Source organism: Crinia signifera, chromosome 3 (genome assembly GCF_055691185.1).
Source record: "Crinia signifera chromosome 3, ASM5569118v1, whole genome shotgun sequence".
NCBI classification, from domain to species: Eukaryota; Metazoa; Chordata; class Amphibia; order Anura; family Myobatrachidae; genus Crinia; species Crinia signifera.
The window spans coordinates 82,530,750-82,552,301 of record NC_139219.1 but is presented as its reverse complement, the minus strand read 5'-3'; the positions used below and the strand labels follow the sequence as shown (position 1 = coordinate 82,552,301).

The following is a 21,552-nucleotide window of genomic DNA, read 5'->3' as shown; positions in this document are numbered from 1 at the left end:
CCCTGCATGTTGTCACTGCCCACAAGCAGGAAGTGCACAACGGAGTTTTATTGCAAAGAAGCCGTTTTTTTATGGGTGAAACGGGTTGAATGTGAAAGGTACAAAAATGGTATATAAACAGTGATATACTGGTTACAACATGCAATGTGAAAGGGGGTTAACTGGCTTTTGACCCGTTTTATGAAACGTTTACAAAAATGGGTTGAAAGCAGGGTTGCAATGTGAAAGCAGTATGACATGGACATGGCCCAGGTCTTAGGGAATCCTGGCCATGCTTCCATCTACTATAATTAATATTGCTATAGTGTACCCCTGTGTATATGTTATTATAGTCCCAGCAACTATGCACTCCATTGCTGAAAATATTGATAATCATCCATGCGTCCTTTAATAACCATCCTCCTTGTGTCCTTTAATAACCCCTGTATTTTTTATTTTGGCCAGGGTTATAAGGAAAACGGGAACTCTAGGGCATGGGTCTTCAAACTGTGGCCCTCCAGATGTTGTGAAACTACAAATCCCAGCATGCCTTGCCACCGTTTTAACACTCCCTTACAGCAAAACTGTGGCAAGGCATGCTGGGATTTGTAGTTTCACAACATCTGGAGGGCCACAGTTTGAAGACCCATGCTCTAGGGGTACAAACAGCTTAATAAGATGTTTTACTAGGTGGCAAATTAGCTTTAATAGATTGTCTTGATTTAATTTGACTATGGCCACTGAATGTAATGATATGAAAAAAAAATTTAAAACTACAAGCAGTACTGTATTCAGTCAGTAACTATGGGCGTTATTCAGAGTTGCATGCAATGCCAATGTTTTGCTTTTTGCTACTGCATGTGGTGCATGCATTACACAGAGGTGCTTATTGAGCTACATGGTATCAGAATTGTTTTGGAAAAGTGGTGACAGGAAGGTGGCTTATCAGATGCACAGAGATAGTCTGTGTAGTTTATGAGTCGCTGAAGTTGTTGTGTACACAGGCGCATTGTCGTTCACTCTGGAGGCCTCACTCACATGGAAAATCTGCACCTGCCATAGGGCTGGTGCAAGTTAACACAGTGTGACCGATGGTGGCATCTAAAGATGTACCAGACAGTATTATAGTGACTGAAGATGCTCACAGTGGGTTTCTCAGGACCTGCACATTCATACACACCATGTAAACCAGGGAAGCACTTGTAGCAGCATTTGCAGAGATGAGCAACTGACAAAAGAAATGGCCACAACTGTGTTCACCTCTAAATCAGATCTAATAGTATATATATGCAGCAGACAGATGATGTGGTGTTGTTACATAAGGCATGTAATGATTTGTATTGTGGAGCTGCACTGCATTGCCATGGTGTGAACCAAGCCAAAATATTCTACTTTTTGACAAGATATCTGCTATGTATGTCTGCCTATACACTGTATGTAGATTACCTGTTTTTGTATTGAACACATGAATTGTCGCTCAAGGTTGGCTTTGTAATAACATCAGATAAGATAATACAGCACACGGTGTTCTGGGATCTATGACCTCTTTTTTAAGTCTTCCTTCTGTTTCGGTTTCTTTATTGTGTGTTTGATTTCTACCTAAACCTGCCCCTCTTTTCAGGTGTACATTCCAATTCCCCCTACTTCCGGCCTGTAGCCTGCTCTCCAGGTACTGTTCTGCTTCCTTATCCTTTTTCTGCTCTAGTGTGTTTGTTTTATAGTCTCTTCATTTTCCATCTGCTGCGTAACAGTCTCTAACCCGGTCATCTACATTTTGTGCATGCCGCTGCCTAGCCTGTTTTATTTCTTACATAAAATGGCAAATAACTTTTCCACGCATACTTGGAGTGCACCTTTAAATCCAGTGCAGTTTTACTATCCTGCAGAAGCTCACCAAAAACTGCTTTTTTAATCAAAAGTAACAGCAGCTGTCTCACTTAGATGAGATGATATTTACATGGAACCCAACCAGTAAAGTTGCAGTGAACCAAATTATTGCTGCCTTGTGAATAGATGAAATCCAAACCGTTTGAAATGACAAGTTATAAAGCTGAGTGGTAAAAGGTTATCCAATATACAGATGATTTAATGCGCGTGAGTCCCATCTGTTATGTCACATAAATGGGGTACAAATGGCACATTTTGGGTCAGTTCTCTGTATCTTAATGTTATCCCTTGATGATGCTGTAGCATAATCCATATGCCTTATCTTCAATATCGTTAGATGATGAATCTTTAAATTAGGGATGCGCTATGTACAAAAAAATTTCCTGTAATTGAATATGCAAAGCTGTTCCAACACTTTTTAAATATTCAATAAGGGGCATTGGCATTGTATCCCAGGGGCTTCTCCATTTTGTCAGAATTGAGGGAAACATGGCATACTTAACTGCTTTTGAAAGCTAGTTTCAGGGAGATTATAGTTAGTAGTAGAATTTTGCAAAGCGCCACATTGAGGGGGCGTGTCATGGTCCACCCAAAGGGCGTGTCTAGTTCCATATATGGAGAGATTGTGAAAAGAGATTGTGAACGTGGCACCTACAGTAGAAGCATGGGTGTGTACTGCTACACCTGAGAGGAATCTTGCAAAATGACTTCTATCCAAATGTGGATGAGATACAAAGCAGTTAGTAAGAGCTACTATACTTGGTAAAGTGTTGGGAAATGGTGGTGATGATTCAATGTAAATGTATCTGTCTCTGTCAATGTAAATGTATCTGTCATTCCTTTTCAACAAAAAAATGAACAGTGTAATGTGGGCTAGGTGAAATAAGGGAGATTGCTTGACTAATGAGGGAGAGAGGGAGATTGCTGCTATTTCAGGTAGTCTCCTGCATAACGCAGGAGGGTAGTCAACTATGAAACATAGTCGTGGTGTGGGCTGAATGATTGGACCAATGATAAGATGCAATCATGAATTTGGAGCTTGTTCTTGATTTTCCCATTCTCACAACCGCTTGTACAGGTCCCTGGGAAAAAAATATATGCTATTGTTCTGGTAAGAGCTATGGACACCTGAATAACATAGTTTACTTACTTAGTAAACAAAGCAAACTGCTTCTTTAATGGACAAAACCATGTGCACTGCAGTGGGGCAGATGTAACATGTGCAGAGAATTAGATTTGGGTGTTACTTTGTTTCTGTGCAGAGTAAATCCTGGCTGCTTTATTTTTACACTGCAATTTAAATTTCAGTTTGAACACACCCCACCCAAATCTAACTCTCTCTGCACAAGTTACATTAGCTCCACCTGCAATGGACACCTTTGAAAACCAACCTGAATCACCCCCAGCTGTAGTCTGGATAGCTATTTTGTATGTATATATATATATATATATATATATATATATATATATATATATCATGGTGCATTTGGGGAGGAGAAAAGGACAGCCCAGTGCTTCGGAAAAGTGAGTTATGTTGTGGAACTCACTGAACTCAGATTGTTCTGCGTTCCAGGTAAACTAGAACAGACAGGTGACACACCCCACTCATTTTCTTCTAGGTATTTGCTTTTCAGTGTTTTCATCAATTGTAAGCTTCGTATTTCTGTGTAGTCTATCAAGGATGTCAAATTATGGAGTAGTGAATACACTAGTTGTTACCATGATGGAAAAATAGACCGTGTACAGGCATATACATGTGTTCCACTGAATATTGTTCTGCTTTACTATATCAATTATTAATTAGAAAGGTTTTGTAGAAAGATGTCATCTTTCATTTTATTACTATTTTGGAGACTGCAGAAGACTGAGATATACACATATATTATCACTGCATTTGTCATGAGAGTGATTGTTTTGTAGTGACTTGAGGACAATTTTTCCAATACAAAATTCTTTATATGAGACAAGTGGTTGGTGCATTTAGGTAGAGTACCATGCTTTGTGGGGGGTGAGAAAACACTTTCTCCCTGCAAACAAAATTGTAATTTTTTTGTATTTTTGAATCTTCCAGTTGCATTTCAATAGAAAATTCTATTGCTACTACATCAAACTAAACACTCAGAAGTGTCAAATGTAATATTAAACACACACAAGTGTCAAATGTAATAAATGCAGTATAATCACATTGAATTAATGAGGACTTGATTAAATAAAGGAGTGGCAGCGATATGCATTTTCAGGTTCATCATTTAGAGTGGCGGTTTTTACCTATGGGCTGCAGGTCTGCAGCCCCCCAGGTAAAAGTGAAGCCAGATGCAATCCGTGAGACAGTGACTTTCTATTGAAAGGCCGACCTGCCAGTCACCCGCAGTAAGGCAGTCCCATTGGGAGGTGTTTCCTCCCTCTGGGACTATAGGCAGAGAGCTGGCTTCCTGTAGGAAGCCACTCCCTTCCTTGCAGCCCAATTTGGCTTCTATGAACTGTAGCCAACGCAGCCCATAGAAGCTAGGGTTTGTGCATGCGCCTCACCATCACCACTATTGCACATGTGCCAGTCCCGACTCCTGTCCTCTGCACTGTATAGGCGCCAGGAGAGTGGTGGGTACTGCCAATGAGCGGCAGTGGCGGGTGGGTGTTGCTGGCCAGTGACAGCCCCCCTCCTTCAATGAGGTAGGAGCCGCCACTGATTATTTACTTTATCTGCAAAACTAGGCACAGCTAGATTTTGTGGAGCAATAAGTCTACATACAATGCATTGGACACACATACAACACAGCACTTGCAAAAAGAAACAGTATAGCTCTGTATTTTGTACAATGCACAAATGAGCTACACATTGGCCCATATTCAATGCGGCCAGAGAGGGGGTTAAATGGCAGGGATCACTGAAAACAAGCCACCGCTGTTTAACCCCCGTACCGGACGCTCACCCGATTCTACGGTCGGGGGAATCCTCACTGTCAGATGATCTGACTCACATAGTTTGGGAACAACTGATCTAGTTTCTAGTGTGTGTCAGTAGACTGCATGAGCGTTGCAGTGGACTGTGTGGCCAGAATGTGACCAGAAGTCTTTCCTCTATTCTGCATGGGGGAGGGTCTGTAGACACCCACAAGGTTCCAGCAGAAGTAATTTATTGACTGTTAGTTAATACATTTATCTAAAAGCAGATATATTGTTAACACTATGCATAAATCATTGTATGTATGGGAAAATGTTAGCAATAGCAGGGTATACATCCTTTGATGAGAGCTCCCCCACTGAGACCTTGCAGTACAACTGTGCAGTTATTTTTGTATTAAGGTTCTACAGCTAAATATTATATGGCATGGCACTAAATGGAAGCATTTGATTTGTTGTTTCAGTGATTTGTCACTTATCGTGTATGAATGGAGGACAATGCGCTGCTCGAGACAAGTGCCAGTGTCCACCTAATTTTACTGGCAAACTCTGCCAGATACCAGTACAGAACGGCAATGTGCAGAAACAGTATCCACACCAGCAGCAGCATGCACTGAAAGCAACGGGATCTCATGTCATTCATTCCACACACTCCTTACCCCTCACTGTCACTGGGCAGCAAGGCATCAAAGGTAAGTGATGCTTTTTCACATGTTGTATTATTAACTACTTACTGTACATTCTGCAGCTGATACTGGTGAATTCTAAGGAAAACTGCTACAATTCAGTGATGTCATTTCTAGTCATGTTAAGTGTAGTATCTACATTTTTCTTACTATATCACTCCTCTTCCCCGCAAACATTAGAACCATTGGGGTTCTCTGCCAGGGAACTAATTTCACCAGCAACTCTTCTTGTCCTGGTGTTCATATCAGGGGGATTAAGGGGGGTCCTTCTAATTTGTTTTGACAGGGCCGAATTCGGCCCTGTTTGATGGTTTGGGGACTGCGCTCGGAGTATGTGCAGGTTTCCTGTGCGAATGGCTTTGGCGTTTACAAAGAGCCATTCGCAGGGAGCGGGGCATGCCGGGGGCATGCAGGGTGGGAATGCCCAGCATTTCATGGGCATCCCTGAAAATGCGGGCAGGATGAATTGACGTCAGCGCCCATCCTGTATTCGTCAAAGCAGACGCATATAAAAGTCCGTATCCACGGAGGTTTATTTGTGAGCCCAGGAGAAATCATTCGATTTTCACCGACCATCGAATGATTTATCCTGCTGCGGGCACATGCGAGGGATGTGTCTTTGGTACACATCCCTTTGCATGGTTGTGAGTGGAAACAGTGGTGGGACGGGCTCTTTGGCACTCGGTCAACCAGTATCAGGCCATGAATGTAGAGGAGGTCTCCTGGGGGCACAGGACAGATACTATACTAGCATAGTATCTTCTCTCTGTTAAATAATATAACTAACATTTTCTTTAGTTATTTGAGTGCCAAGGGAAACAAATGTGAGCGACACTTTCATTTTTAGTGGATATTTTGAGCATCTCTCATTGAGATGTTGGCACTCAAAGGGTTAATAGTATAATATTTCCTTTCTAGCAGGTACAGTATATCAGATGCAGAGGAGTAACTAGATATCCGTAGGCCCCATAGCAAAAGTTATTATGGGCCCCCTATTTAGCAACTGATGGTAATATATGTATTTAGCACATAGAATGTAAAATATGGGCTCCCTTCAGCTCTGGCCCCCAATAGCAGTTGCACCCCTTGCACCTATGTTAGTAACACCCTTGACTTTTCTTTTCACTTTTAGTAAATTTCCCTCCAAATATGGTTAACATTCATGTGAAACACCCGCCTGAGGCTTCAGTTCAATTCCACCAAGTGTCCAGAATAGAAAGTTCTTCATCCACGCAGAAAAAGGATAATCCAGTAGGACACACTCATGTTTCTTACCATGGTGTCCAGAAGCATCAAATGCCCCACACTGGGTACCCATACCAGCAGACGGTATCACATGTATACCCAGTCTCAGCAAAATCCCAGCTTGGTCGTTGTTTCCAAGAAACCACAGGCACACAGGTGAGAGGTTTTTTTTTTATTATCTTTATGTAGAGATAATATGTATGTGGAGATAATTAACTATCTACCTATTATACAAGAGGGTGTTCTATACTTAATAGATAGTGTTCTGTAGTATATATATATATATGTATATGTTGCACTTGACAGCTAAAGCACTGTACTTAGAATGTCATTGCCTCAAACTGGGCACACACTAGAATGACGGTGTGACCTAGCAATGTGGCAATGTGCATTGCATCACCATACCCACTAAATATGTCACCGCACAACGACTGCATGTAACACTGCTGGACCACTGGAGATGTTACTTATAGCAACCAATCAGCTTTGTGGAAGCATTTATCAAATACATTTTATAAAACGATTAGTAGATGCTGATAGGTTGTTATGGGAAACTTCTCCACTGGTCAGTTTCTGCACTCTTTTCACTGCTTGATGCATTATTCCCAATGTATGGATAGTTTTAAACCGTGTCTTATCAGTCATAGGTCCAGAGATACTGTACTAAGCCTTGAAAAGTGATAAAATGTATAAACCACCAACAAATCAGCTCCAAACTGTAATTTTTTCAAAAACAGCCTGTGGCATGGGAGGTAGTATCTTATTGGCTGGTGGTTTATTACTCTTTATTGTATCACTGTTCAAGCTTAGTTCATCTTGCCTATAATCTTCCTGTTACTGTTTCCAGTTTTGTCATCTGCTTCACTTGTGCCAGTATGTGTGTCATTAATCCTAGAGTTATAGATGACCTGGAACTGGTATTTTGTGTTATTTCATTTGAGAAACTGAAGTTGCATTGTGGGTATATCTGGGATTAAAGTTTGATCCACTGTGGTGTTTACCATGGCAACTCTTTCACAGATCCTGGAGTCCGGGCAACGTTTTAGTAGAATCACAGTATTACATACTTAACTATAAGACATCATGTGCAATTTTAGAGAGTACATTTTCTACTATAGTTCTAAAGGTCATACACTGAGGCGATTTGGTCTGATTTTGGCCAATTGCGACCAATTGGGCCGTTAAATCGAACCAAATCGTCACTCCCTGGCATGCAGTCGGGTCCGATTCGCGGTACCATGCGCATCAGACCCGACCAGGTGGTCAGACCGGCTGGCCGTCTGACCACCCGTTCTGGGACCTCCCTCCTGTCGGCGAGGCGGGCGGGAAGCAGGGACGCATGGGATCCATCACAACGGATCACATGTGTCCCTGTCGCAGGCTGTCGGGTGTCCATACACTGCTGCAAGACATCGCAGCAGTGTATGGGCACCTTAAGACTATTTTCTGTGGAACTGAGAACAACTTTGTGATACTGAATTTTCTGCGCGCTGTAAACTGTACAGTACAAGTGTGCAGAATTTAGAATATGAGAATGATGGCTTAATTTAAAATAATGACCATCACTCATAATAATAATAACTTCCAACTGACTTAATGTGGAAGGAACATTCCCAATTTGAGGGCTATAATATGCCGTTCCGGCTATGGGCAGGTGTGTGGTGCGCAATGGGGTTGTGAGGGGAAGGCCCATTCATTTTCACTCTTGCCGTATCTGCATGTGGTTTTCAGGAGAGCTGGAGGCGGCACCTTTTGTGGAAGTTAGGCACACACCCCAGTGGAACATGGCATGCCCCATCAGAAGTGCCCATTCTTCCTTCTCATTCGTGGTGGAGTGTGTATCGCTGTATGCTGTCCTGTTTTGCATCTTCAAAAGTTGGCAAAGATGTTAGCTGTGGGTAACATAAAATGTTGCAGACATAAGTTGACAGTAATAGATAATATTCTAATTTCCAGTCTGCACAGTGAATTCAACCGTTTCTTGTTAACTATAGACATTCTGAAAGTAATATTTGTTACATTGTCAGTTAAAATAAATTCCTAATATAGGCAAACAAATTATTTCCCCCAGGGCTCTATTCATTGAAAAGCCTGGCACAGTATTACACGTCGTTTCCCAGTTTCTCTAGGCTACCCTAGCACCCTGTGACAAGCATTCATTTGCATGGAAATAAATCAGGTTTTGGATGCAATATAAACCTGCATATTTCTTAAAGTGTTTTCCTGCTTGGAGGAAGGCAAACTAGGGAAATCGTTAGGTTTGCATAATTAATTCAGCCAAGAGGCCTTCCTGGCTAAAATGTTCCAGAAGTTACTAATGCATTCAGCATCTGCCTCACTTTTGTGAGGGAAGTCAAAAAAAGAAAGAAATTTATTTTACTGCGAAATTTCAAGTCTTCTCTCAAATGTCGACATTATAGATGTGTCCTAATATACGTAGCCTCCATACACCGGGCAAGACGGGATGCCTGGCAGCCACCAGGTCCTGCTCAGGTCTGTAAATGGCAGATGTCTGCTTTGTTTTTTTTTGTTGTTGCAGAGAATGCATCTTAATTGCAATACAATGTCACTAGGACACACGAGAAGACTGTGCTTATTAATTTGATATATGAAACTTGGGTACTCTTTACCTAGCACGGCGCCCATCGCGGGCATCGCGGCCATCGCATGCACCAAAAAACGGGTGCGACGCGATGCCCGCGATTTCCCATAGGGAACAATGTTAAAAGTGTCAATGGACGCGATTTTAGTGTTCAATGCCTCAATGCCCCCGATTTTTCCATAGGAAACAATGTTAAATGGGCCACAGAGCCCAAATAGTCCCCCTGAAGTCTGAAATGGCCCCCACAATTGTTAACGCCACCCCACGATCAACGTGAACCCGAAGCGTGGCGAGCGCAGCGAGCCCGCGAGGGGCGGCAGTACGCGTCCTCCGACCTTTTCATACCCCCACTATCCACGTCGGCGTGGAGTTGAGAATAGAATATTGTGGCGAGCGCAGCGAGCCACCGAGCCCGAAGCGTGGCGAGCGCAGCGAGCCCCGCGAGGGGACGCGGATACCTTCACAGGATAAACGCGTCCCTTCGCGGGCTTCACAGGTATCCGCGTCCCCTCGCGGGGCTCGCTGCGCTCGCCACGCTTCGGGCTCGGTGGCTCGCTGCGCTCGCCACACTATTCTATTCTCAACTCCACGCCAACGTGGATAGTGGGGGTATGAAAAGGTCGGAGGAGGCGTACCGCCGCCCCTCGCGGGCTCGCTGCGCTCGCCACGCTTCGGTTTCACGTTGATCGTGGGGTGGCGTTAACAATTGTGGGGGCCATTTCTGACTTCAGGGGGACTATTAGGGCTCTGTGGCCCATTTAACATTGTTTCCTATGGAAAAATCGCGGGCATTGAGGCATTGAACACAAAAATCGCGTCCATTGACACTTTTAACATTGATCCCTATGGGAAATCGCGATTTTTTACCCCTGATGACCGCGATGGACATCGTGGGCGCCGTTCTAGGTAAAGAGTACCGAAACTTGTATATTGTATGTGACAGAAGCTGGGTACACATTTAGTTGTACACATACAGGATATACAAGTGTCATTAATCTGCACAGTCTCCTCTAGTTGCATTGCATTGCGATTGTGATGCCTTTTCAGGAAAAAAAAAATTAGCACAAATTCCCAACTCTAGAAAATTCTCATGCAACATGCTTCAGTAGATCACTGGCTATGGGGGTGGGGGGTGTCATTGGGTTGACCAACTTTAGATCGACCTGCATTGTGTTGACCACTAAAGGTCACTGGGTCTCAGGTCGACACCTGAAATAGGTTAACAAGGGTAAGGTTGACAGGGTCTGTAGGTCAATACAAGCATTAGGTCAACAGTGGGAAGGTCGACAGTCCAAAGGTCGATATGAGCTTTTCATGTTTTATTTGTCCCGACATGGACACTGTATAAGTGTACCACATCCTCGGTGCGCTCGCCATGCTTCGGGCACGGTGCCTCGCTACGCTTGCCACAGTATTTTATTCTCCCACCACGCCATATTGGATTGTAGGGCTTGAAATACCACCCAAAAACTGAAAAACTCATGTAAACCTTTTGACTGTCGACTATCCCATTGTTCACCTAATTGCTGTGTCGACATTTAGACCCTGTTGACCTTACCCTTGCTGGCCTATGTCAGGTGGCGACCTGACCTAAGCCCAGTCGACCTTCAGTCGTTGAACCAATGCATTTTGACCTAAAGACCTTATACCGGCTAAGGGTACAGGGGTTCCCAAACTTTCTTGAATCACAGTGCACTAGAGTTTCCACATTAGTTTTCAATGCACCGATAGGTCAAAAGTGTCTTATAGTTAAATTATAAAATTTTGGGTACTTGTGTAGTTTCACTGCGCCAGCATCGCGCCGTGCTACTTTCGGGTTCTACGCTCGACACAACTATCTAAAATAAACTAACTTAAGTCCATGCCAACATGGATAGTTCATACCCCCACTATCCATGTTGGCATGGAGTTGATTTTAGATAGCGTGGCGAGCGTAGCGAGCCACCGTGCCCGCAGCATGGGCGAGCGAAGCGAGCCCTGCAAGGGGACTCAGACGCACGGCGCCATGCTGGCGCCGTGAAACTACACAAGTACCAAATTTTGTAAGTTGTCCTTATCTGTCTTAAGGTATAGGCACATAGGACAGCTGCCCAGAATCCCACAACTCTAGGGGACTTTGAGTAGGAGTGAGCATCTGCCCTCAGGGATGTGCCTCTAAAGCTTTTTACACGGCAGGTAGACAATGGCGCTTGGCCTCTCTACCTACCACTCTGAATTACAAACAATCAGAGCAACCAGGCAGCATTCTCTATCTGCCTACTAACTTGCAGCCAGATAGTAAATGACTGTCAGCATGCTAATTGGTGGATGGCTGGAGCTGTCCTCCAATCAGAGTGCTGACAGCTATATTCAGTATGAAAGCATATGGAGACAAGGTGCAGCGGATGAAAGACCTTTATACTGAATATACTGTGCTTCATATTTATTACTTGTCAAGTAGGCAATGAATACAAATGTCTGGGCCCATGAGAAATTATTTTATTAATTAATTAAAGATTTTTTCCCTATTATATGTTTTCTCTCTTTCTATCTGATTTTTTATTATGAAACCTGTACTTGAATCCTTAGTCAAGCTTCCAGTTCTGCTGTTCCTGTGTGAACTAGCAAGGTTGGCTAACACATTCTCTGAGGTCTTCTGCCCTGGTGAGTGGAAAGAGTACATCTTCTGCTGCCAGCCGGAATGGTATATTGCAGTGAAACCAGCTAATACTGCTACAGAAGTATACTAACCGAATGGTACAATTGGCGGAAAAGGGATCCACTCAGTACCGCCTTTACAACTCTGGGAACCAGTGCCATATAACAATGGCATTGGTACCTGCAAGCAAACTGTAAACTGTAGTTTTCAGTAATACTAGACATAATCATGGCGGACTGATGATACAAAAGACATGTGGAAACTAGCATTTCAGGTGCAGGTGTAACTGGCACAATACATTTTGGGTGACTTTTACCTTTAAACATAGCAAACTATCCAATTACCCCAAAGTCAGCCTGCAACACTGCACTTAATTAGTTTTTCTTTTTGGCCTGAAAATAGATGCGCAATATCAGATGCAAACTGTAGGTTTGGTTTTTGCGGTGACTAAACCAGATACTAATGAGCGTGATTAGCTCAATACCCAGCATCAATTTAATATTGCTCCTGTGATCTTGTGCCTGGTAACAGATAATTTATTGGGTGTTTGTGTTTTCGCTGTTTACTCAAAAGGGACATAGCCAGAACTTTGTGGGCCCTATAGCATTTTAAAGGGGTGCCTGTCCCAATGCTTCTTCTGAGACACCTTTCCACAGCAGTTGTTAATTATATATGCACCATAATAGCGCCCTAGTTCATTTTCTGAACCATAGAAGTAGTTTAGGTAATGTTCTGCCCAATAGAAGAGCTCTAGTTCATATTATGAACCATAGTAGTTCCCTAGTTAATTTTATGACACATTGTAGGGCTGCCAATACATTTCACCCAATGGTGAAAAAGGTTTGCTACACATGACATTATTGACATCTAAGGTTGGCCCCTCCCAGCTCTGGGCCCCATAACAACTGCACTACTTGCACCTATGGAAGCTATGTTCTTGCTTCTCAGGATGGAAGTTTAGCTGTTCTTTTTCTACCTAGGGATATACTTTGATATAGTGATATACAGTACTCTGAGGCCTGTATTCAATGCGGCCGGTGAGGGGTTAAAAGGCGGGAATCACAGAAAACAAGCGAACCTCGCTGTTTAACTCCCTCGCCGGCCACTCATTGGTCACAGAACATGAGGATTCCCCCAGTGTGGCTCACGGCTAATGCAGGGAGCCCGTTCGCTATTTGCGAGACTTGCGGCAGCACTGTTTGCTGTCACAGCTCGCCCCTGGCATTGAATATACCCCTTATTATGCACCAACCTGTAACATCCTGTATCTAGATTTGTATTGCATTATTTATTTTTATCACAATGTATTACTGCAGAAGAACTTTATTCTATGGACGCTCCCCTTCCAAAGCCAAATTTCCATGGATTTCCATGGATTTCAAATCAATATTGTGTTTCAGGAGCTTAAAGATTATTTTGTTTTATATTGTGTGTTTTACCACTGAAAATACAATACCAATATAGATTGTTTTGAATTTGATTCAAATTTATGAAAATCACACTTTATCAAATTTTGGCAAATCCTTTTATAAATAATCAATTAATTAAATGGACATTTATTGGATCTCCTCCCCAGCAATTTACAGAAAACCACCAGCTTACACATTGCAGAGACCTATAGCTACATGTAATTATCTATAACTTCTTATTGCTGCAAATAGCAATGATAACAAATAATAATAATACGTCTAAAATACCATAATAAATATGCACCAAATTCTCTGCATGTCTGATATGAGAAGGTATATAAATGTATTAAGCTATTGGTGTGACATCCGGGAGGAGCAGTTAAGAGTTACTTGGCACGTGCTGAGGCTGAGGTCATTCCCTCATGACGCTCAAAACTGCTAAGCCAATTCTTATGTGTTATAAATTATAATAATTCTCTCATGAGACCAACATAATATTGTGTTTCTTTTAGTGCTGCTCAATTTCCACAGGAGTCAGAATGTAAAAAGGAAAATCCTGAGGTTGCATCTGTGGGATTTCATCCTTCTAAGAAAACCAAACTGACCCTTCTCCACCAATAAACATCCTATATCAACTTACTGAGGCGCAGATTTATTAAGCTTGGAGAAGAGATAAACTGGAGATAAAGCTGAGAAAAGGTAAAAGGATATAAAGCACAGCCAATCAGCTGTGTTTGAAAAAGACAGTTGGGAGTTGATTGGCTGGTGCTTTATCTCCTTTTACCTTTTCTCCGCTTTATCTCCAGTTTATCTCTTCTCCAAGCTTAATAAATCTGCCCCTACTCTGTTTTATAACCAATGGGATTTGTGTATTCTTTCTAAATACAATATGGCTCACAAGTAAGAACAGAGGGCAAGATTCATGTTTGTAAGTAAATTTAAAAAAAGCAAGTAACTTTGGGGGTTTATTTACTAAAATGGGAGTTCTATTGAAGATGGGAAGTTGCTATGCCAATCAGATTCTATTATCTTCTAGAAGGCGCTAAATAAATAAGAAGTAAATTCGGTACTCTTTACTTAGAAGGGCGCCCATCTCGGCCATCTCGGGCATTGAATGCACTAAAAAATCAGGTGCGATGCGACAGACGAGATGCCCGAGATTTCCCATAGGGAACAATGTTAAATGTCTCAATTGACCCGATTTTCCTGTTCAATGCCTCAATTGACCCAATTTTTCCATAGGAAACAATGTTAAATGGTCCACAGAGGCCAAATAGGCACCCTGGAGTGAATAATGGCCACCCGAATTGTTAATGCCACCCCACGATCAACGTCAACCCGAAGCGTGGCGAGCGCAGCGGTACGCGTCCTACGACCTTTTCATACCCCCACTATCCACGTCGGCGTGGAGTTGAGAATAGAAAGTGTGGCTAGCGCAGCGAGCCACCGAGCCCGAAGCGTGGCGAGCGCAGCGAGCCCCGCGAGGGGACGCGGATACCTTCACAGGTATCCGCGTCCCCTCGCGGGCTTCACAGCTGTCCGCGTACCCTCGCGGGGCTCGCTGCGCTCGCCACACTTCGGGCTCGGTGGCTCGCTGCGCTCGCCACACTTTCTATTCTCAACTCCATGCCGACGTGGATAGTGGGGGTATGAAAAGGTCGTAGGACGCGTACCGCCGCCCCGCGCGGGCTCGCTGCGCTCGCCACGCATCGGGTTGACGTTGATCGTGGGGTGGCGTTAACAATTCGGGTGGCCATTATACACTTCAGGGTGCCTATTTGGCCTCTGTGGCCCATTTAACATTGTTTCCTATGTAAAAAATCGGGTCAATTGAGGCATTGAACAGGAAAATTGGGTCAATTGAGACATTTAACATTGTTCCCTATAGGAAATCTCGGGCATCTCGTCGGTTGATCGCACCCGATTTTTTAGTGCATTCAATGCCCGAGATGCCCGAGATTTTTTACTAACGATGCCCACGATCAAAATCGTGGGCGCCCTTCTAAGTAAAGAGTACTGTAAATTCTGATCTTCAATAGAACTCACATCTTAGTAAACAAATGCCAAGCAGAGATGTATTAATGTAGGGTGTACACTAGAAAGATCGTGATCATGAGCAGATAGTGAGACGACCATATGATGGTCGCACGATCTGCTTGAGCACACAATCTGCTCACAATCTGCATCCAATCTGATTCCAATCCAATCCAGATCTGTACCCAGCAGGTAGGATCTGTGGGGACGCGCATCAGATCAGAATCGGATCTAAAACATGCCAAAACATGTCCAATTTACATACAATCGGTTGCGATTGTATTGAAATTGAGGGAATTAAGGTTAAATCTTTCTAGTGTGTACCCAGCATAAGTCTTCTCATCGACCAATTGAGATTTCTGTGTAAAATTTAGATTTCTAAAAAATCATTAGATATTCCATTTGCATCACTGGTGTTTAACCACATCAGATTGAATGCCCTGTATACACGATGGGATTCTGGGTCACTTTCGACTCGAATATGACTATATATAGTCAAAATCGAATCGATATTAAAAAATTTCAGCTGCATTCAATCCTGATTCAATGCCGATGCCGATTCAGTCTATATTTAATAGAAAAATAGACTGTGCAGGAAAGACTATACTGTATTTATTTATTAGTTATTTATTACCAGTTATTTATATAGCACATACATATTCCACAGCGCTGTACAGAGAATATTTGAACATTCACAACAGTCCCTGCCCCAGTGAGCTTACAATCTATATTCCCTACCACATGTACATGCACACACAGACATTCTAGGGTAATTTTATTTTGAGCCAATTAGCCTACCAGTATATTTTTGATTGTAGGAGGAAACCGGAGCACCCTGAGTAAACCCACGCAAGCACGGGGAGAATATAAAAATGTTGCACAGTTATGTAGGGTACACACCAGGACAACCCGCTCACGATGCACATCGTGAGCGGGTCGTCAGTGTCTCATCCGACCCGCTGACGGTGACGCGGGGGGGCACGACCCGCTCACGATGTGCACCGTGAGCGGGTTTGATCCGATGGCGACCCGCACCCGGCTGTATGGTCGTCATTGAGATCCTACCTGCAGCAGGTAGGATCTCAATAACGACCGACCGACCCGCGGGACCGCGCATCGCATCGGTATCGGTCCAAACCAGGACAGAAAAGGGCACAATCACCACACAATCTACATCCAATTGGTTTGAATTGGATCTAGATTGAGGGGATCGGGCCCTAGTTGTCCTGGTGTGTACCCATCATAAGGGCCATTGTGATAATCGACCCCATGACCTCTGCTGTGAGACAACAATGCTAACCTTTAGACTCGTTAGACACCTAGAAAATCACAACCACAGGGACTGGTAATTAAAAACAGAAAGTCCTAAAATCCTTCAAAATACCCAACACCCTTCACTCCATTTCTCCGGGGTTTAGGATTCTGGGCTAGATGTATAATGAACTTAACAGAAAGTTTATTTGAAGTACTATAGCCTGTATGAGAATTAAATGCCAGCGGTGCAGAACAGAACTGGCTACTGCAGGTGATAGCACTCACCAGGGGACTTCTGCGATCCTTCATGGACAACCATGGTACAAATATTAATCTGTGATAATAACACCATCTTAGGATGGTGTTAGTCAGAAGTGCCCATAGGAAAAATGCTCAATTAATTAAAGTAGTTTTTTTATTGTATTAAATGACAGATGTGACCACATACTTTATTGCTGCAGTAATGCAAAACAGCTCTTCTCAGTTTGCCAGGTCCTGTGAGACATCTTAGTCGCAATGTGATACAACTATGATATACCATGAGAATACTGAGTCTGAATCTGCATACTAAGTGCAATGATGCTCCAAGTTTCAGATATAATGGGTGAGATTTAATAGGATGAGAGATTCAGAAAGTGAGAGATTTGGGAAGAAATCTCCAGTTTTTTTTAAAGCGGCAATCATTTACACTGCAAAATCAAACTGGTTTTCAGTGTAAATGATTGCCGCTTTAAAAAAAACTGGAGATTTCTTCCCAAATCTCTCACTTTCTGAATCTCTCATCCTATTAAATCTCACCCAAAGTCTCAGACACACAGAGATATACAATTGATGTATATCAATGATTCTCAAACTTAGTCTTCCAACTGTCGAAAATGTAGGCCGATATTTTCGGCAGTTGCAAATATCGACACACATTGAACACCACCATATGCCATGAAAGCTTCAGATACAAATGTATGGTGTTTTTGATCCACAAAAAGGTTTTTTTTTTTCTTTTTTAAACTTTTTTTTTTCTTCAACAGAAGATTGAACAAAATCCATTTTGAGCAACTGGCATCACTTACAAATGAACCATCAAATTCTAAACTTCCACACTGTCAGAAAAATGTAAAACGAAATCAGGTGTCTGACATTTTTTCACACATTCCCTCTGTCCACCATGTTATGCAGGCAAAAGTCCCAGAAGAAAAAATACCCACGCCAGCAAATAGTAAAACAGTCTGGAAAGACTTAAATCTCATGATTTGGATTGATACAAACCAAAAATAAATATAGTGTCGTGAATCAGCATGGATCCATTTACTGTACACATGCTTTATCCCCTAAAGATCCTGGATAAGATCAAAACCATGAAATATCATAGGATTACAAGTTAAATGCAGATATAGTTACTCTAATATAAGAAATCTGGTGGGGTTTATGCACCGTGAAGAATTCCATGCATGAGCCAATACAAATTTTGATTCTTAACAGCTCTCTTCAGAAAATCAAAACCTTGGAGCGGTGTTATTTCTGTCCCACTATGGGAACATGCCCATTTGTTATCTTGATTGTACTGTAGTGATGGTACAGATATCTTCCCTATACAGAACTCATGGAGCGAGAGATGTACTAATTCACAGAGAGTGATAAAGTGGAGAGAAAAGTACCAGCCAATCGGCCCTTATATGCCATGTTACAGGCTGTGTTTGAAAAAATGACAGTTGGGAGCTTATTGGTGGGTACGTTGGGCCTGATTCAGATCTGCCACGCAAATCCCGCGATGTGTACGCTGAAACATTCCCTCACATGCAGGCACACAAGTCAAAAATCATTCGCTGAACTATAAAATGATTTTTTTCCCATTCGCAAATAAAAGTCAGTCTACGTTTACTTTTATTTCTGGCGGAGATGGGTGAATTTGGGGTGGGCGCTGACGTCATGTGACGTCAGCCGCCCGCGGGCATCGACATGCCTGCTTTGCACACTTTTGGCAGTCTCTCAATAAGCTTCATGAGGTATCCTCCTGGAATGGTTTTCAAACAGTCTTGAAGGAGGTCCCAGATGTGCTGAGCATTTGCTGCTTTTACTTCACTCTGCGGTCCAACTCATCCCAAACCATCTCCATTGGGGTTAGGTCGGGTGATTGTCGAAGCCAGGTCATCTGACACAGCACTCCATCACTTCTTGGTCAAGTAGCCCTTACATAGGTTGTAGGTGATTTTGGGGTCATTGTTTTGTTGAAAAACAAATGATGCTCCCAGTAAGCGCAAACCAGATGGGATGGCATGGCGTTGCAGAATGCTGTGGTAGCCATGCTGGTTAAGTGTGCCTTGAATTTTGAATAAATCAACAGTTTCACCAGCATTGCACCCCCACACCATCATACCTCCTCCTCCATGTTTCACAGTGGGAACCACACATGTAGAAACCATTTGCTCTTTTCTTTGTCTCACAAAGACACAGTAGTTAGAAACAACAATCTCAAATTTTGACTCACCAGACCAGCTGTCTGGTATGAGGCGCTGTTGTTGGCATTTATCTATTTTTTAATTACTGTACTTTTACTTACAGCTCCTCTCCTCTTTGAAGCCTGTCTTCTCATGATCACCCCTGTTTTCTTCTCTCCTATCCCGTCCATCACTAATACAAAATACATTAACTTAACTTACAGTAAGAGCTCTTTGCTGTTTAGTCAAATAGTTCATAGTTCCATTAATAGGGTGTTTGACTGGAAAGCAACAGATTATGAGTTTGAATCCTGGGTATGGCAGTATATTGAAATATGTTAAGGTTAATGTATTGCCTAGGGTGCGAGAAGCCTTACATCAGCTCTGATGATGACTAGCATACACTTTATTGACTAGCACACACTAGCATACACTTTATTGAGGTTAATAATAGCGTAGGAGCAGAAAACTGACAGATACAGTAGGTAAATTGATAGAACTACACACACACATAGATAAATAGATATATTACCTACATACAGTATATACACACATACTGTATCTGGAAACTACCGCCTTGCAAATTCTGTATTTTCCCCTGACCTAAAGGTGTCAGGATCCAAGAACACTCCTTTACTTCCACTTGGAGATCTTTTGCAAAATCTAGGAATATTTGGGTCCAAATTCATCCCTGTCCGCGGGAGTGAACGGCTTCAGCAAGTTTCACACTCACTGAACCATTCACTTTGGGAAGGGAGGGCCGGAGGCGGACAGGGGGCGGCTGCAGGGGAACACCCATCGTTTTATGGCATAGCAATGCCTGTTCGGGGCGGACAACTGACGTCACATGAAATCAGCATCCGCCCTGAATTCGGCAAATAGCAGCAGGAATAAAAGTCAGTCTAGCTGACCTTTATTACTGAAGCGGAGAAAATAATTCCATTTGGCCACATGCGAGGGGATGTGTTCACGCATGGTAGCGAGGGAATTCAGGTGCCGTGGGGCATTCGGCTAGGCGGCTTTTACCTGTTCGCTAGGCTGCGATTACACGCAGTCTAGCTAACAGGTCTGAATCGGGCCCTTAGTGTAGTTTAGGCGTACACATTTTCATTACTTTTGTTACTTTCAGTAATGCTGCTTAGAGCATCGTTATATCTGAGAAGAGGAGGCGAACGTGCGGCTCATCTGTCAGGGGTCATCCCATGACTCCTCCTTCCTGACATCCCAGGACTCCTCCTTCCTGACTCTGGCCACTCAAAGGAAACACAGATTGGTGCATTTACTTATTTTAATTAGTAAAATGTGGAGGTTGGGAGGAACGGTATACACAACATTAAAGCAGGATTGAAATAGAACAATGTGTATAACCATGAAAAACAATATCCAACTTCTAGATACCCTCTGGGGCTATGCAGTAACCTACAGTAACTATAGGCATAGCTGCCTACCCTCCTGCATTCTGCAGGAGACCCCCTGAAATAACAGCAATATCCCTCTCTCCCTCATTAGTCTACCAATCTCCCTCATGTCACCTAGCCCACATTACACTGTTCCTTTTTTGGGGGAAAAAGGAATTTAAGACAGATACATTTACATTGAATCATTTGCACCTTTTCCCAGCACATTAGAAAGTATAGTAGCTCTTATTAGCTGCTTTGGGGCTAATCTACATTTGGATATAAGTCATAATAAAATATTCATCTCAGATGTAGCAGTACACACTCACGCTTCTAGGTGCCACGGTCACAATCTCTTTTCACAATCTCTTCATATATGGAATTAGACATGCCCTTTGGGTGGAGCATGACACACCCCCTCAATGGGGCGCTGTGCAAAATTCTACGGTACTTGTTTCCTAGCACGGCGCCACCGATTTTGATTGTAAGCATCGGGTTGGAAAAATCCCGTCGATCGCAACGCATGCCAACCAAATCGCATGCGATGCGATCGACGCGATCGACCCGATTTTTACATTGGAATATTATAAAATGGTCCCTGAGACCCGCGAGGGGCGGCGGTACGCGTCCTCCGACCTTTTCATACCCCTACTATCCAAGTCGACGTGGAGTTGAGAATAGAAAGTGTGGCGAGCCACCGAGCCCGAAGCGTGGCGAGGGGACGCGGATACCTTCACAGGTATCCGCGTCCCCTCGCGGGCTTCACAGGTATCCGCGTCCTCTCGTGGGGCTCGCTGTGCTCGCCACGCTTCGGGCTCGCTGGCTCGCTGCGCTCGCCACACTTTCTATTCTCAACTCCACGCCGACGTGGATAGTAGGGGTATGAAAAGGTCGGAGGACGCGTACCGCCGCCCCTCGCGGGCTCGCTACGCTTCGGGTTGGCGTTAATCGTGGGGTGCCATTCACAATGGGGGGGGGGGCATGAATTAATAGCCATGATGGGGGCATATACAATGAGAAATAGCCCATATTGGCCCATTTCCCATTGTTTGCTATGTAAAATGATGGACGCGATCAACACGATTTTC

At 43.3% G+C, this 21,552-nt stretch overlaps 1 protein-coding gene across 3 annotated transcripts in view; it reads left to right on the top strand.

Annotated features, from left to right (window-relative positions):
- The window catches only part of LTBP1 (latent transforming growth factor beta binding protein 1), a 350,064-nt gene that overhangs the window by 179,803 nt on the left and 148,709 nt on the right, over positions 1–21,552 (top strand). For 2 of the 3 annotated variants that reach the window (XM_083176114.1, XM_083176113.1), the window contains 2 exons: positions 5,232–5,459; positions 6,586–6,854. In XM_083176114.1, coding sequence (XP_083032240.1) covers positions 5,232–5,459; positions 6,586–6,854 — 497 coding nt within the window. Of the gene's footprint in view, positions 1–1,600; positions 1,649–5,231; positions 5,460–6,585; positions 6,855–21,552 lie in introns of all 3 variants that reach the window. The other variant, XM_083176112.1, reaches the window with a different exon arrangement.